The 19,168-nt window shown below is 42.1% G+C and overlaps 1 protein-coding gene across 1 annotated transcript in view; it reads right to left on the bottom strand.

Moving 5' to 3' along the window:
* The window catches only part of NEU4 (neuraminidase 4), a 229,866-nt gene that overhangs the window by 62,763 nt on the left and 147,935 nt on the right, over nt 1-19,168 (bottom strand). Inside the window, exon 4 of the mRNA XM_069213615.1 lies at nt 29-284. Within this exon, the coding sequence (XP_069069716.1) occupies nt 29-284 (256 nt within the window). The remainder of the gene's footprint in view (nt 1-28; nt 285-19,168) is intronic.

Genomic DNA, 19,168 nt, shown 5'->3' with positions numbered 1-19,168 from the left:
CTGCTTTGCTGGTGTTCCCGTATAGTACCTTTGATGGAGTCTCCAATGACCTTCCTGGTCAGGTCTGTGACCGTGCTCCAACTGTTGCCTTGATCATTACTAGTTACATAGCACAATCGTGCAAGGTTTTGACCAGTGACGATCTGGTATGACTCTGGAATCTTTCCCAGCACAGCGATGAAAAAAAGGAAGATAGTGCCTGTAAATCCATCGTAAAGGGGACATGGGTTCATGGAGCGATGTTTCTTCAGAAAGGCTGTGTTGATTGCCTTTAGGTCTCCCCACTGTGGAAAGGAAAAAGACAGCAATGAACCTGAGATGGTCATATCTACAAGGCTGTGACATTTTACTCATATCTTTCTTTTTTATCCTATACCAATTTTAGAGCTTTACTTATCTTTTCTTTCTCTCCTTTATTCTTTTCCACCCATTTTTTCTATTTTCTTTCACTCCTTCTCTCAACTATCTCTTTTTTCTTTATGTTTTGCATTCACTTTTCTCTCTGACTTTATTGCTTCCTTTTCAAACATTTTTGATTTTAATTTTTCTCATTTTCTAGCATTTTTTTCTAAATTCAAAAAGTAAACTGGAAAGAAGTAAATAGGGAAAGGAGAAAGATAATTTCTCCAGTCTTGCTGTCTCTATTCCCAATGTGATTTCTTTTCTCCCTGATCAGCATTGTACATCTTTGATTCAGGAGAAAGGCTTTATCCCTTCCAGTCTTGTCTATGGTATGGTATGTAAGTGTCTCATTGTGGTATTCATCCCTCTGCAAATGTACATCAACTTGCATTGGTTCTCAGACCTCGGGTGCAGATAGTGGGTACCTCATCTCCTGAATACAGACCTCTAAGGTGCTGTCCTGCCCTGGAGTTTGACCATGTGGCCTCTTAGGAGCTGACAGTGGACTTTCACGAGCCTGCTAGTACAGTACCATAGGACAACAAAAACAACAACAGAGAGCCTCAGTTCTGTGTTTATCCCTTCCCCAGGGCATTAGTCTGAATTCAACATTCAGAGATTAACCAACCTTTGGGAAACTCATGGCAGCATCTCCATAGTGTATGCTCTTTGCTTCACACCTCTGTTTGCAGCTCATGTGCTCTACTCTTCTGGATAATTTACACACCCCATCTCCCACACTTGGCCCCACAATTCACCCTTCACACCATCCTACTCTTGCCCCACACTGCTATGATATCAAACTCTACCCGTAACTCCTTCACCTATTCATGCATTTACTGTTCATCTGGCAGTTCATCCATGCACTCACTCTTCCATCCATGTAGTCAATCACTCTTGCATTCATTCATTCATCAAAACACTCCTTTCAACATGCTGTTCCGAGGGCCACAGGTCAGGCAGAGCCATGGTGGTAGAGGTCTTTTGACTCTGGTGTCCTAGTGTCCATTCCACTATGGTTACGCAAACTGAAACTGGGCCAAATACACGCTTTCCTTGCTTGTCTCTCTGGGTAGTGACGGCAAGCAATTAAAGGCTTCTAGAGAGGATAGTGCAGGGTAGAGACTCAGAACTCAAGCAGTCAAACAACAGACACAATTACCCGGTGTTTGTCTTAGTAAAAAGAGAAGCACTTTCATCTCACAATTATATGAAATACTGCACATCATAATGGGGGTTCAGACACATGGTTCTACAAAAACAGCAACAGGGCTCTAGCCACATTCTACAGTTTTCATGCCAACTAAGAGTTCTCTGCAGGAGTTTGGTATAGGTGTAAGCTCACAAAGCAGGCTGTGTGAGCAACAAGTCAATTTAATAACCTTAAGCCAATTTTAGTTTGTATCATATATTGAGTAAATAGAGCATACACTGCCAATCGTTAATCTCTCTAATGCCTAAGCTTATTTATGAGAGTCCAAGACACTCATCTCTTAGACACTCATTTCAGACCTTATGTTATCTGTTCCTTTGGATGGGGTTCGAACCAGGTGTTGGTGGTGGCCCCTTCACAGTAGTTCAGGCAGTACCTCAGGTAGCCCACACAGGATCTCGAGCAGTGACCCTGACTGTTAGATTTTTCTGCTGAGTGAAGAGCAACACGGCAGACTTTGGCAGTGGTCCTATTCTTTGACTGTTGTGGCCTCCAGGCGGATGGAGACCCCCTCTGCAGCAGTGTTGCCAGACTTCACAGTACATTGGAGCAGCAAGAGAATGGGCTCCATTGGTCATGTAGCAGTGATGATGGATTGCATGTTGCCACTTGGGGGCTTTTAATACTTTATGCAGTTTGGCACATAACCGCACAGAGATGCCAGGTTATCTCTAGTACCTCAGGTCAGCACCAGTTACACTCCCATTGGCAAGTCTGCTCTTCTGGGTGCTCAACTCTCTGGGAAATAACAAGGCTTCTCTGACGAGAAAGTATCTCTTCCTGCATGGCCAAGCTCACTGCTTCTCTCTCTGAGCATGCAGACAGGCTGCATGGAAGACCCACAGGTCTCCAGCAAATCACACATTAGTCAGGTGGTACCCCATCAGCTGGGAGACTGCCTGTGAGACAGACACCATCCCTTGCTCACAGTAGCAGTTCAAGTATTCTGCAGAGCACTCCAGTTGTTGGAGGCAACTGGAATTGGAACACAGTGGGACGGTTTGAATCCCACTTTTATACTTATTATCCGCATGGGATGTTGATCCACTATCAGAAGATTAGGAACCTGTTTGAGACGGTTCCTGCTCTAATTTTATTTACTTGCTGCAGCTGATATACAGACTTCGTTCATGGTGAGGGCTCTGACAGCAGGTAGTGACAATGCTGGCTCCAAGCAGGGTTATCTAAAACATGAGCACATTGGAGTGTGAAGACTCTGCCCCTGGGTTTCATCAGCATTCCTGAAGTAGCACTCGGAGAAAGGCAAAAGGGACAGGCCCAGCCTAGAAGCTTACTGTTATGTTCAAATCTTTTAGGGACTCGTACTCCTCTGATTGATTATCTAATCACTCAGTTACCTCCTTTATCTTGCTTCACACAGGGCTTTACCTCCAGTTCCACCCATTGTTAAAAAATAATTGGTGCTGGGCCCACATAGAGTTCCTAATTTCTTTAATGTTTTCCATACATAGACACATTGTGATGCTGAGGGTGATGTTGCATACCACAATCTAAAATTAATTTTGTAAAAACTGAATTGGCTTTAGGAAATGATATACACCTGTACACTATAGATATATACAAAGACATAATATGAATAACGTAAACAAATGCAAAGTTGTCTCTTGTCTAGACTGCTTAGCAACTAAACAATAAATTAAAACAAAAAATTTCACTGTTGTCTTTATCCTGGGATTCGACTGAAAAATGCCCTTTTACATTCCAAGTTGATGAAGCACACCATGATGTTTACTGTTAAAAAAACAATGCTTGCTCTATATCACGACATAATCCCTTATAGCAGTGTTGTCCAACCTTTTTATCGCCGCGGACCGGTGAATGTTTGATAATTTTTCCGTGGCCCGCTTGTCCCATTGTGTGACAAGCGGGCCACGGAAAAATTATCAAACATTTACCGCCCGCCACAGTGGGGCGGCCCGGTGCCGATTGATCCACGGACCGGCACCGGTCCGCGGCCCGGGGGTTGGGGAACACTGCCTTATAGTACCTGCGCCTCGTTAGACGGTTGTGAATATAGTCTGACATGAAAAAAACAGCAGATGAAGCACTGTTGATGTTCTGTCCACACTGCCGGGAACTTTTTCTTTGATACAAGTTCATGATTTCCACTGTGTGTGTAATCTGACGTGGAGCAACCAGCAAGTGGTTCAGTGTTACTGTGTTGTCCAAATTTCCAGGTGACTGCTTCATCAACACGAAATGATGGAAGTAAGAGGTAATTCCCAACCAAATAGCAGAAATGGCACAAACTTGTGGGGTAATGTAGCAGTGGATTTTAGCTAGATAAGCTACAATCACACTTCCCGCTGAGCAGATCATTCTGTGAAATGACTTGGCCTGCCTGGGAAAATCAGGATGTGCATGTAGATACTTCCATAATCCTTGTTTCTGCCAAAGCCTTTGCTCTTGATTGTGGGCAACCGTTTCATAGTAGGTGCTGGGTTGATCTCAATAACTGCATGGGTTTCTTCTTTGGGGAGATTAAATCGTCACCGTGTGTTAAGTTGATTTCAAGGACGAGTTAGAAGCCACTTATGCAATAATTTTAGTTTATTTTCAAGCAACATGCCGGAGCAGGCTGTCAGATCCTTCTTACCAGCCAATATTTCGATGGCTCATAGGGTATCAATATAACCTCAGCCATTCCAAGCATGCTCCTTGAAAAGGCTGTACAAGAACACTCCACACAATAACGTACACCTAACAACTGAATATGCTCACTCGCCATACCCTCCCACCAAACAAATGGTATTGACTAGGAAGAACTAATCAGCAATTCCCTACTAAATGATCCTCAGAGATTTAATTAAGGTAGCCAGGCCCTCCAAACTCCAAGACTTTATTGTCTGTGGGAGCTTCCTTCAGTTCAAAAAATTTAGACAATACATGTTCTCTGTTTGGGGAAGATGTACTTCAACCTCCATCTTGTGCCATTTGAAGTCAGGGGTAATTGAAAATGGATCAGGCTGTTCCCTGCAGCCCTATACTAGCAACAGCATAGAGCTCTTCTATCATTGATACCTTATTCATCTGCACTTGACAAGCACACAGGGTGTCAGCACAAGGCACTGGGTGTCACATCTAAACTGAACTTCACATGAATGGGGACAGTAGACACCCTACTCTGCATGAACCACAGAAAAAGGTCTGTTTAATGCTATCATCCACAAAAACCGCTAGGCATGATTTCACTGCTTTATGTCAACAACCCAGGATATCAGCAGTAGTCCAATGTTAAGATTGAGGCACGCTTGGCTCACCCCTGCAGGTAACAGAACAGGTTGTGGACCTCAGATTCATCATGGACAAGCATAGGCCTCAGAGTGCACGCTATACTAGTACATTAGTTGCACACAAAAAATGTCAGTATGTCAGCTTCACATGCAGTCAGGTCTTTCAGGGTAGGGATTCGCACTTTTATCATGAAGAAGACATTCACTTTCCTTCACTCATTTATTTGTCCATTCACCCAACCACTGAATCATTCAAACATTCATCCGTACTCACAACCAACCACACAACAATCAATTAGGAAGCACTTTGATTAATAGGTCAGACCTATTACCTTTGTCAGTGTGTGTACTATCTTCATTCATCCTTTCGTTCTGTGGCTTTCTATAGGTTCTCCATTCTCTTTCTCCCTGGTACTCTTTCTATGTAATGTCGTAGGTGCCCCACGTTCTACTATTCCTTTTATTTTTTCCTTCTGTTTAGAACACTTGCTTCTTTCAACCATCTTGCATTTGTTCATGTCACCCTTTTATTGAGTATAATTGTTGTTTCTTTTTTTAGCTAATTTTCTTTTTTTCTCCCTCTTACCTCTTCCTTCTCAACTCTGACTTCCTTTCTCTCATATTATTATTATACCTTTTTCTCCCCTTTCTCTCTCTTTTTCCTATCCCTCCTCTTTCTCATACTTACTGTCATCGTATGCCTTCTACGTTACTAATATTTCACTGTATATATTCTTGTTTCCATGTCCTTGCCGCTGCCTACCATCTCCTTTTACCTCTTATTTCCTCCCTTTCCCTGCAGCCTATCATTCTCTTCTAATTTGTCTTCCTTCCTCTCTACAGGCTTTATTCTTTCCCCCTACCTTACTCTGTAAACCTCCTACCTTATTTCTTCCTTCCAACCTACGTACTGCCCAGTTCCTCACTATGCCCCTCATTCCTTTTTTCCTCTGGAGTATACATTGTGGCTTGCCCTTCCCCTCCATTCTTCCCATTCTTTCTCCATGCAACTACACTTTCTTTTCTTATCCAGTTCCCCATTCCCCTTTTCACTTATCACATGGCCTCATTCCACTTTCTTCTCATCCTTGCCTCCCTTTCTTCTTTCACGTTCCCTTGCATGCTCTTTTCTGGAACTACATTTTACTTTCATCCACTTTATTGGGCCTATAAACCCTCTCCAGCTTTTTCCTCCTCCTCGCTTCTGCTCAGCATTAAATGTTCCAGTCCACTGTTTTTCAATCCCCTCTCACTTCCCTCTTTTCTTCCTCTTGCTTGTCATTCGTTAACATTCCTCCAGCAGACTATTTGCTTTTCCACTGTCTCTTATCTTTTCATCTTCTCTTTCCTTTTGTTCTGCAGGTGTGCTTGAATATCCAAAATTAAAGTGTATTTACCTAAACAAATATCAATGTAATGGGCAAGTGGTTACAAGTGTGAGGGCTAGGGTACACATTTATGATAGTCCACTTTATGGTGGAGCTCTCTGTCTATTTATGAGCGGATCACAACAGTTTGACAATTAAATACTTATTTAAAATGTCATTCTAGTGCGTCTAGTCCATTTTTACTGCTGTGGATGACCTGTAATTGTCTAAACTGTCACATTGATAGAGGTGTAATCTTTAATAGTGAGCAGTTCTTAGTTTGAGCCCCTGGTTTCCAATGCTCGACATCAGCATTTCATTGTCAACACTGGCATTCATGATATTCTGTCACATGGTGGCGCTGTGCGTCATATTTAGAATCGAGCACAACAACAGTTCTTTATTAATTCAATACACACTAAAATTTACGTCTAATCCATTCTTTTTGGGGCCTGGAATAGTCTGAATGGTCAGACTTGTATGTCTGTGAGGCTTAGTAGTTTTGTTGGTAATGCCATTGGCAGAACTGGGAGGGATAATGGATGGTGCAAGCAGTAGTGGCCTCCTACCGAGGGTCCTGCCACTTTTTTTTTTTTTTTCACAAATCAAGCACTGGTAATGAGCATTTATTCTGGCTTATGCCTTACATGCCAACATTTTGCAACTGGGAAGCAGATTAAAAAAAAAAAGTTTTTTTTTTTTCTCCCCAGTGGCTTACATCGAAGTGGAGGCAATGCTAGTTAGGAGTCAGCTAAAGAAAGACATTGTGGCCTTTAAATATTGAAAACTCCCACCAGAGTCAGGTCTGTTGACATGTTTGATATGGCAGTCATGGCAGGTCCAGCGGGTAGTACAAGCTGCAGTGACTTCCTGAGCAATACTTTGGGCCCTGGCATTTACTTATTCACATATTAAGCAGTGAGGGAAGGTAGTTAATATGACAGACGTGGGGAATGTGGGAATATTTGCATGTCAAAAGTACGAGTTCACCAGGCGGAGAAGAGGATTAAAATTCACATTCATTTGATGGGGAAATAGTGGCCATGACCTGTGTGTTAGGGGGTCTTGAATCCTGACGTGGGCATTTATTTTGTTATGCTAAACAGAAATAGCTATCATGTTCTCCTGTAGTTAAGAGATTTCCAATTTATGGATGGGTTTACACATTCCGCCAACAGCCTTTAACGGTGCACTCTGTGCATGCTTCTTTTTGCAATTCAGTTATGAGCCTAAGTGCATCCTTTTCACTTGCGTTTATCAGTGTCAAGGCATTGGCATAAACTAGGTGACCAGAGTGAGCTCATAGGTTAAAGCATGGACAGTGGTTTTCGAATCATTGTTGGTCTTAGAGAGTCTAGTCCTGGCCAGCATTCTGAGCTATACGATCTCATAAAGTTCACACCTTTTTCAGGGAAAGGAGATGGTCGAATGAATAATTCAATATGTTCCTGGGCTTCTTTTGTCAGTAGGCAGGCCATGCTTACGGAAGAATTAACGTGAGTTGAATTACTTTAAAAAAAAAAAAAAAAATTATGTCTTCACAATAACTCCAATTTACATTGTGGACTATCCAGACATCTTCATTCAGTAGCACGCGTTAAAGATGTATATGCAGCACAGAAGGTCTGTGAGACTTCTACAGGCATTGAGGTGATGAACACATATTGGTAGAAGGTCACTTCCTAAACCTAAACGAGTGGCATCTCATACACTTGTGCAGTGCTTGTAGGGAGATGTCACATTTTAGTTAAGTCGCCAGTATTCTGCCAGTTCTAGAACCCAGGATTTGTGTTTCTTCCTGAAGGAATGATGCAATTCAGTCTATGCATAAGGTGCTTAGGCCTATTAAATCTTTGACTCTGATGCAGGGTGTTGTCATTGATTGCAGTAAAACTGAAAGTAATCAATAGTATTAATGATACCACCACTCAGTGATGCCACCCTAACTAAGTCATCTTAAGCCTATGATCACTCATGGTGCATACAAGGGCAATCTTGATGCCATGCCAGGGAGAAACTCTACGTAAATAGCCAAAGCGTGGAGGATGGCATGTAAAATACTTTGGTTAGCAATTTCAAAGCAGTTTCTTCATATGCAGTGTGATGATGACTTACTGTAAGGTGAGTGGCTGTTCCAGTAAACTAGAAAGCCAATCTAGTGTGAGCGCTGAGATCAAGCCCTGGCCTTTCTCCATTTTCACATCCCAACCATCACTAAGTACAGACCACCTCACCCCATTCCTCAGCTATCAAGGCTGACCATAATAACCTCATTGTTGTACCCATTAACCTGCTAGGCACTCTGTTTTCCAAACCCACCTTTCCTCTCTTTGTTCTGTGTTACATGACTGTTATTCAACTGTTAAGCAATATCTGGAGACCTCAGACACTATTGTTAACCTCGACGTGGACATCCTGGTTCTTAAAGAAACCTGGCTCAAGGATACCTCAGGCCATGTTTTGCATCTCGTCCTCCCTCCCCAGCACTCCTTTTCCATTGTGATCGTGAAGATAGACATGGCAGTGGAGCTGCAGTTATTTTTCAGAACACAATGTCAGATTTATCAAAATGTTGCATTGCCCTTGCCACCTTGCCGGGCCATGTGGTGCTTGGTAAAGCTGAAATAATGCAAGGCAGCACAAGTTACTGCCTTTCATTACTCTGCCCCAGGGCGGCATTCCATGGGTGGAGCGTGGGTGTTGCCACATGTCCACCCATGGATTCTGGAGCATCCCCAGATTTACCCTGAGTGGTAGACCTGGCTATACATCAAAATGCTGCACCTCCCCATGCGAGGCGTAACAAGGAGAAATATGTTTACTGTTCATTGTTTTTTCCGCTCTCTAATGTGCAACACACATAGAAAGAACCCTCAGATGATTGTTTTTATGCAGGAGGGTGTCACTTCCTGCACAAAAATAATCCTGCCTACAACATAGACACTATTTCACCATGGTGCAAGCTTACCTGCATTGGTGGTAGCAGCAATTTGTGCGGCAGCTCAGGCAGAGAGCAGGAATGTGCTGTATAAAGTTAAATAAGGGTCATTCCTGCTTTCTCCCTTACACTCAGCACAGTCCAGCAAGGTAATTTGCTGCGTTGCTTTGCATGAATATTTGATAAATCTGGCCCCAAGTCTACAGAATAAAACCTCCTTGTGAATATTTCTGCTGCGTTCAGCACCAAAGGTTGGATGTTTTTGTCTGAAATGCCTCCACAGTCCAATTAAAACTAATTAAATCTGATTTACGCCCCTTAGGTGATAACACATTCATTGAGGAATGCATGGAATATATTACAAACCAGCTGACTATGGTTGAGTCCAATATCTTCCCAAGAGACCTGCACTGGAGAAGGGAGAAAGACCCAGCTGCTAACGAGCTCCCTACCTTTTTTCTTGCCAGATGTCAGACCCTTTTTCAGGGGGCAGGAGGCCTACAGGAGCTAATGGGCCTCAAGGGTGCAGTTTGGAGTTGTTTGCCTCCCACGTCCCGGGGTCTTTCCTACTATGGTTCTGACAATCTGTGGTATACTTTCTCAAAGAAAATCCTGGATGTCACACTGGAGCTAAATACCACACACAATATTGGCAAGATGTGACTTAGTGACCTCTGCACTGGGGTTGGCTGTGCCTTTACCCCCCTACTTTCCCCTAGTTACACCCCCCTTTCTGCTCCAAGAGCTTCTGCTCCGCAAAGCCCAAACCTATATTGTTATTAGGCTCAGGTGCTGACTACCGCCATTGATTTGAAAGTGTACTGAATCTCTTACAATTTAATGTTTGTTCTCACTGAGTGAGGCTTTGATGCTCAGAACGTGGTGTCTCCAGCATAGTCAGGCAAGTGCCTGACATCTGGAAAGATGCATAAACTGGTGACTTGGACGAAGCTCAATCTGGGTGTGAGTACTCCAATTGCATCTTCAGTGCAATTGTTGCTGGCAGTCAGTGGACCTGATGGCAGGAGCACTGTCCTTACAAATGTTGGATCACCCTCTGAACAGGTGGCAAGTGTTCTATGTTCGTGATGGCTGTTCTCCCATACCCATGCACATGCTAACTTAAGTGCCCAAGCACTCAAAGGCTACATTTCTCTATGGCATGGCAGCTTGGTGAAAAGTACACTTTTAACTTGGGCTTGTGGTGTAATTCTGCTGCAGTTGTCTTTTAGTCACTGTGACACAGGTCAAGCCAGATATTTGTTCTGGTCACAGTGGCACAGGTGAACCATGCATTACACAAGGTGACACAAGTCAACTCATGCCCTCAACTGGGATTTACTAAGCCACCAAAGCCACCTTGGGTGGTTTAGTAAATCCAAGGTAATGCAAGGCAGTGCATTTCGTCACCTTGAATTACCTTGTGGTAGGGAAGCATTCAATGGGTGCACTGTGGGCATTCTCACACATCCACACATGGATTTTGGAACATTTCCAGATTTAGAAAGAGTTGTGAACCTGGGAATGCATCAAAATGGTATGCCTTCGAGATACAGGTGTAACAGAGAGAAATATCTTTATTTCTCCTTGTTGCTTCCGTTTTCTATGTGTGATGCATTCCATATCGAACATAGAAAAAGGAAAATGCCTTTAAAGGATTGTTTTTGTGCAGAAAGGTATCCCTTCCCACACAAAAAAACAATCATGCTCCAAATGCAGGCACCTTTGTACCATTATGCAGCACACAGTGTGCCAATGCAAAGAGGAAACAAAAGTGTGCCAGCTTTCTAAATATGATACATTTCTGAGTTTCCTTGTTGTACTGTGTTGTGTGAAATGTTAGTAAATTTGACCCAGGGTGTTCTTGTAGAGAAACGTGGATGTTCTGGGTTATGTTACAATAAGCCAATGTTACAATAAGCTTTGTGCAATGCATTAGCATACTGAGTTAAAACAGCATTTTGAGATGTGCTGTGTGAAGGATTGTTGGGTTTAATTTTTGTTTGTATTAGTATCAGACAGTCTTAACAAGTAATGCATGCAGGTAGTGAAAACTAATGTACTTGATGTGTCACTTAAACCACAGTGGTGTACAGAGACAGAACGTGAATTAGATGTTGCACAGCAGGATAAATGACTGTGGTGGAAACAGTGTGCATGTTTTCACCAGGAACTCTTGAGGTTACTCACTATGTAGTCAACGTTTGGATATCGAGCTGGATGAGATGAATCTCAATTGCAAATTTTCCACACATAGTGATGAGTTACTCAAGTGCCTTCTAGAATGCAGTTACGGAGACTGAATAGAATACACCTGGCCCTCAAGTTTATGAGCAGATGTTTGATAGTGTTGGATTAAGAGGACTTCTGTACAGGGGAAACCAAATTCACTTTCAAGTGGATGATAGAGTAGGAAGGCACTCTCTGAGTTAGGTCTCAGTAGCAATCTGTCAGGCTGCGGAACAGGAAATTACACCTTTGTTATTTTGGTGTCATGTGTGAGGAAGCAGTACTTTCAGATCATGTACACTGAGGGCATTTGAACAAAATAAAGGCTTACGGTCACTGTGGCCACTGATTGGGTTCAAGCTGCATGCGCATTGATGCTCCAACTATGTTTTCCAGTGGCTCACTGACTACCACCATGTGAGATCTTCAGGTATAATGTGCTTTATGGTGCTTGGCATCCTTGCTGGGGACTTTCTGCTGAAAAGTGCCATGACAGGACCTCGCTACATGGATGCTGATTTTCAAACGCCATGGCCTCAAGTTTCACAAGAGAAGTGTCCTAATGTCACTTGTGTTTAGAAAAAAAACTTTGTATTATTTTACATATTTGTTTGAACTCTAAAGACTTGGGTTACATGTTCTTCCAAAGTTCCTGTGTGGGAGCAGGATAGGACTGAGGGCCTGATTTAGAGTGCCAGGATATTTAATGTATTTGGATTAAGGTAGATTGGATGCCCATCATGTTTGTAATGGAGTAACCCATCCACCAAAGCCTAAATCAGGCCCTAAATCTAAAACAATATTTTATACCTATTCAAATGGTTTTGCATAAGTGTACATGATAATTGAATTGCTGCATGCAGGGGGCATAATGTGGTGCTGAATGAAGATGGCTGCCATTTGTCAGAGCTCAGTGCAGTCCTGAAGGGAAGTAGGCCTCAAAATTGTGTTTTTCAGCCCAAGGACTGTGGAACCACAAGCACTTCACGTGCCTCTAATGGTTTGTTCTACTCACACTGAAGCACACCACTGTGGTGTTGTTCTTGCTGTAAAGGCACATGTGTTGATGGAAATGTCTTACACACCATTTTGTATCAATTTGCTAAAGAGTTGCTTGTTTAATTATTGCTGTGCTGTAATTGAATGAGGATATAGTACTGATTATCACATATAGTTACATCTGCTTCAGAATTGCTAACAAGTACAAACATGCTACATTCTAGGATTTCTTTGGCTTCTTGTGGAGATATTCTTGCATTCTTCTTCAACTAATATACATAGTTGCCATGTTTGCAGATCTGTTAAGTGGCCATTGACTGCAATTCATTCATATTTTCCTCCTGTTACACCTTTGCCACAGAAATACACTGTAGCTACTCCCAATTTATTCTCTACTGTGGAACAGGGAAGGCTTCTGGCCCAGTCGGGTCTCCCATTGAATTCTATCTCCACTTCTCCAAACTTTTACTTCCCAGATTGCACAAACTATTTTCATACTTTGTTTAAAATAATTATACTGATGGTTCATTTTAAGACTCCTTAATATGTCTGCTGCTAAAAGATGGTAGAGATTCTCAACTCTGTAGAACAATTTTCCCTAGTTAATTCTGATTATGAGAGTTTTGCAAAAATTATTGCTTTACATCTTCATCCCCTCTTACCAAATTTAATTAGAAGGGAATAGTCAGCTTTTGTGTAAGGCAGACATATTTTGGACAATACCAGATTATTCTTTAATATTTTGAGCAAATTCAAATCTTACAAGCATTCTTTGTCAGTTATTGCTTTAGATGCTCAGAAGGTGTTTGATAGCTTTAATTGGAATTGTATTTTTTATACACTTAAATGGTTTGGTTTTGGTTCAAATTTCATCAATCTGGTCTCACATTTGTACCTTTACTCCCAAAGCCTCAATTTTTGCTACTGGTTTAATTTTCTCACTCACTTAAAGGTTGGAGTTATACATGGATGTCGCCGCTCTCCTTTACTTTTTTTTATTTTAGTTCTGGAGCCCTTTTCAGTAAAATTAGATAAAATCCTAATACACATTAGTTCCAATATGGGGAAAGCATGTTAAGGTTGCTGTGAATGCAGATGATATCCTTTTATTTATGTTACATCCGTACTCCTTCTTATCAGAAATTCTTCCCCATGTAAATACTTTTGCTTCCCTTTCCGGGTATAAACTAAATTTTGACAAATGTGAAATCCTTCTACTCAACAAGTGGTGTTTTAATTCTTCTAATTTTACTTGGGATTTGACTAGCAATAAATATCTGGGAAAATGTTTCTTTAAATCTGAATACTCTTCTTCTGATTTCAACATCCCTAATTTTCAGATGGCATCCCTTACTTTTGTCTTGATGGGAAAGATTGGATTCCATAAAGATGATGTTAGTTCTTATTATTATTTTACACCTTTACACAATCCCCATCAATATTCCATCTTTTTACTGTAAAAAAACATATATACTATTTTGTCTTCTTTTTGTATGGAATAACAAATAAACCTGTATGCAACCTAAAAAGTTAATACCTAATAAACAACGAGTGGTAGATTTCCCTGATTTCCAATCTTATCATAATGCATTCTTTTTGAAGAAAACTCCTGTTTGTTTATAAGAGAATGCTCTCAGGCTATTTGTTTTATGGGTAGATTTAGAGTCCTTTTTCATTAACCCAATCTCCTTTCAAGGATTCTTGTCTTTTACAGAAAACCCTATTTCTATGGCTGTTCCTATACTCAAGAATGCTTGTACAGTACTACTTCCAATATACATATCTCCCCTTCCAGATAGAGAACAGTTTCTTAATTCTTCATTACGGTGTAGGAAAGTGGAGAATTGTGTAGTGATGCTCATTAGGCTTCACTATAAAAAACTCTCACAATATTTCAAAGATGGTCCTTGGATTCACAATAATAAATCCTTAGCTCAGTCCTGGTATTATGGCAAAGAGCAGTCAGGCTTTACTAGATAAATATGTGTTAAGCATTTCAGAGTACCAACATGGACGATAAGTAATAGATACGACTCGAAAGAAATATGAGACCAATTTATAAATATTAAGCTGATTTTTATATTAGTTTAGACACCAAAACAAAGTGAGTCATATACATATAACAGAAGTTATGGATGTTTAAGTGAAAAATAATTCAATACAGCTCAAGGTGTTAAACATTTACCATTGAGTTGAACGGGGAAAATCATTAGTGACACTCGGTCACTTGAGAGAAGAGTTCAGAGGAACCCACTTGTAGTTAAGGTTGTGTGGGTCCCAGGACCAAGCAGCGACAATCAGGCCAATTTTACCTAGCTCATGGGGCCCGGGTGCAGAGGTGTCCTTACTGTCCTCGATGCTGAACCCAGGAGCCAGGGGTGCTGAAAAATGGTATTTGTTACACTTGGTCGCTTGCAGGTCAAGTTCGTGGGAGCCTGCTGGGGATTAGGTTGTGTGGACTACTGTACTAGGAGTCATCAGGCAGAACAACTCCACTTAGCTTGGGCGGCTAGGGTGCAGAGGTGTGCTTGGCTATCCGTGGTGCTTAACGGGAGTTGTGGTCACTGGCTTTGCCACTGTGATAGTGCAGGTGAGGAAACAGATGAAAAAAATCAACAAAGGAGTCACTGGTGACGTCAGACGAAGGTGTTGCAGCGTGCTATTGGGTTGCAGCATCGAGTAAAGATGGTGCTGGATGGACTGGCCACCAACAAGCCTTTCCAGTGGTAAGGTGGAGGAGAAGCTATGCTCTCTAACTGTGGTTCTGGGGAAAAAGGTACCGGGCTGTAACTTGGTGGAGAGCTGGACTACACTTCCCACAAAGCACTAGACCACCTGCTTTTGGCGATTCACTTAGAGGGACTGATGGCCAATGCTAAATCAGCTCTGGTAGGTTCTTTTTGCCTGCAGTGTGGAGGGGTTTAGTGCCACTAGTTCCATGGAGCCTGCTCTTACCTTTTGCTCACAAAGGGTTTTCTCTTGCTGGGGCAATCAGTCTTTGGGCCAGGACAAGTTGCAGTTGAGCAGTTCCAGAAAGGTTGTCACAGGTTCAAGGTATCTCGGCTTTGGTTTGTGCAGGTTTCTGTTGTCATCAATGTGAGCCTTTTTTTGTACTTTCATCACAAGTTGTAGCAGATCTGAGGTTTTGTAGTAAAATCTTAGATTTAGGGGCATTAGGGGTGTGGATGCAAGTAGCCAATGGGCTTCTAGCCCTAGTGACTAATCTGCCCCTGAGGTGACAACATCTGGTGGGCTGTGGTACCTTTTCTACCCAGAAACCTCTATTTTGCCACTTTTCAATATGGCAGAAGTCTTCCTCGGCTGTACAGACCATGTAGCCTACCCTAGGGGTGGACGCCTCCTGACTAGCTAATTTTCCCACCTACCTGGGTACGGATGTGCCTAAGGGCAGGGGGCAGCTTTGCCCTCCATAGGGGGACAGCCTGCTTACATAACAGAGGTACTGTGTCCTTTGAAGCTCACCACCTTGATGTGCCACTTCACTAGCATTCCTGAGACAGAGAGAGGTGTGTCCTCCTTTCTGTCCAGGCCTTTGTCCTGACTCCTGCGAATGTTCACACTTCTGCCCAAGGGGTTAGAATCAGAATCCTGTCTCGGCGGCAGCAGCTGCAAGCTGGCAGCCAAAGCACAGGAAATCTGGGACAACTCGGTGGGCGACCCCTAAGGTTGCCCTCTGAATCCATGCTACAACACCTGCGACACAAGGTTCATGCCAGGGGTGAGCTTGCACACTGTTTGATGTTGGTGGTACCATAAAGAAGATGGCGACCTCAGCTTTGCCTGGGTGCCAGACTATTGTATCCTATGGACCGATGCTCAATTATAGCAGCCTTTAATGGAAAAGGCCACTATAGGGACATATAAGCTTGCACTTATATGTCCACCCCTTTAATATAATGCACCCTGCCTTCTGGGCTTTAGAAGCCCTTCATTATGGGTGACTGACATATATCAATGATAGTGCTTTGGCTATGCCACACATGGTGTGGGCAATTTCAAGTTTGAGCAGTTTACACGGCTCCTGCAGTCTGCAATGGCAGGCCTGCTGTCAGTAGTTTCCTTAGGTCATCCAGGGTGGCACAAACAGTGCTTCAGCCTGGTGACCCGTTTAACACCCATGCCCTGGGTACCACTTGCACCATATACTAGGGACTTATAATGGGGGTTAGATTGCTTGCCAAATGGGGATGCTAATTTACATATACCAAATTAGGGAGAGAGTACTGCCACTGGGGCCTGGTTAACAGGCTCCGTACACTTTCAGAGTCAAATCAACAAAATGTACGGCAAAATGTATGCGGTGACCATCAAAAAAGGGCACTTTCCAAAATATGGTATAATATGGTTTATTAAGATTAGTAATAGAACTATTTTTTGGAATTCTTGAAGAGAGAAAGGTTCTGATTTTGTCAGCCTAATCACAATGATTCCATTATTTCTTTTCATGACACTCAGCTGCTTTTTAATCTGCTGCCCTCGTATAATAAAAAATGACTTTTAATTTATAGCATTTCAAAATCCTGTTATATATCACTTCTAACACTCATTCAATACTAGTCATTTTCAATTAGCGGACTTAATTCTGTGCGCACCTACAGCATCCTGAATTTATGGTATCATTAATGCTTCTTCTGACATTAGAGAGAAAACAGAAGTGGAATTACAGTGCGAACAATTCTTAAATATTTCAGTTCCAACTTCTTTATGGAACAAAATCTAGTTTAAGATATGTTAATCCTCTCAGGCAGCCAATGTAACCCAGACTCTATTTTTCATTTATAATAGACTTCTTGTTATCCCAGTCACTTTATATAAAATTAATACCACCACTTTACCCACATGTTGGTCATGTAATATTGTTTTTTTTCTGATGTGAAACATATTTTATTTGAATGTCCAGGGACATTTCAACTGTAGTTGAAAGTATGAGAGCAGGTTATATCTATATTTAACATTAATGTACTTTTTATCTTTACAAATATGTGGAAATGTTATTTATGAAATGTCACTGTTTTCGATTTATTACTTGCAGTTGACTTCCAATAAGTAACTTAAAACTGGAGGAAAAAACTATGAACATTTCCTTTCAGGCCTGGTAGAATGACGTCTATTATAATCATATACTTAAGTCAATTGTAAATGCGTAAATCAATCTATTTGCTCTTTCTGGATTCCTCTGCTTTAACTGTCAATAACTACCAACCATTATTTGAAGTAACACCTAAACCCTGTTGACCTCTCAAAGGGGACAAACATTATTCCATAGTTTTGTTGATATTGGTATTGTTGTAATATTTAACTGAATTTACTGTACACTTTCATTACCTAAATTAAATACTTCTTTCTTCCATGACTCACTGATGTGCTGGTTTTATTGCCAAACTGCTCATTGTTTCTTTCTTTCCTGCACTCTGATTGGCTGTTAGTTTTATTTTAGCTTTATTTGATAATTTTTGTGATACCTTGATGACTTGTTACATCACACGATTGTTGATAGTTTTTCTTTTCCTCAATGAACTTTATCTTTACATTTTAAAAAAATGAGTATCTTTAAAATCGGTAGTAACATTAAGTGCTAAAAACATTTAATTATGTATTAGATGCTATATAAATAATGATCATTTGGGTGCAAAAATTAACCTAAAAATCAAAATTCAAGTATTGCAAAATATATACAGATACGTCTATTAGCCTTTAATACTATAATTAACCAATTTACGTAGATATAAAAAAATCCCCATGCATTTTCATTAGACTTCTTTAAGGCAGGCTACAGCTAAAACTGTTGAACAGAATTACACCAAATTTGGTAGGAAGCTAAATCTCGGTCTGTAGATGGTGCTTTTTGTGATTTTGTGAATAACTATTCTGTAGTTTTTGAGAAATTAAGGGTCACAATAATCATATATTTTGGCAGTTGGGCTTATGAGATTTTTGCGATACTCTTGTGGGAGCGCCAATTTAAAATTAGAGCGCTGATTGGCTCAGGGAGCTTTATTTCCCTTGGGCCTTCTTGCTCCTGCGGAGGCAGACCTGTGTTCCTCCCTCTCACTTATAAACAGTGCTGGGCCGCAGGGGATGGGGTCGCTAGGGCCAAATTTGGCCTTTGAGGGGGGACCATGTGCCGCATTCCCCATAAAAATTGTGGTGGCCCTGGGAGATGGGGTCCCTGGAGTGAAATAGGTCTGGGAGCGGGGTTGGCTATCCCCTCCTTAAACAAGCATGCTGGACCCCATGAGATAGGATCCCTAGGATCAAAATTGGCTCTGGAGGGGGGCATTGTGCCCCCCTTCCTCAAACATGCATGCCAGGTCCTAAGAATGGGATCCCCGGGCAGACATTGGCCTCTGGAGGGGGCTGCATCCTGCCTCTCCATGATAATAAAGTTGGACCCCAGTGTGAGATGGACCTGGGAAGAAGGCTGCATGCTCCCTTGTGAAATGTGCTGGGGCCCGGAAGATGGAGTCCCCGGGGCTGAAAGTGTCCAGGGGAGGGGTCCACACGCATCCCTCTGCCTACAAAATAGGCCAGGCCCCAGGTGATGGGGTCCCCCTAGCCAAAATTGGCCAGGGTAAGGGTGCAGCATGGCCCTCTCCCCCTAATGAGTGCACCAGGCCCCAGGGGATGGGCTCCAAGGGTGAAATCCGTCCGGATGAATGGCCATGTGACTCCTCCCTATAAAAATAACATCAGGCCTCAAGGGATGGACATCCCCCGCCAAAATCGGCCTGGGGAGGGGGGCACT

The sequence above is a fragment of the Pleurodeles waltl genome, chromosome 11 (genome assembly GCF_031143425.1).
Source record: "Pleurodeles waltl isolate 20211129_DDA chromosome 11, aPleWal1.hap1.20221129, whole genome shotgun sequence".
In the NCBI taxonomy this organism is placed as follows: domain Eukaryota; kingdom Metazoa; phylum Chordata; class Amphibia; order Caudata; family Salamandridae; genus Pleurodeles; species Pleurodeles waltl.
This window is presented reverse-complemented; position numbering and strand designations above follow the sequence as displayed.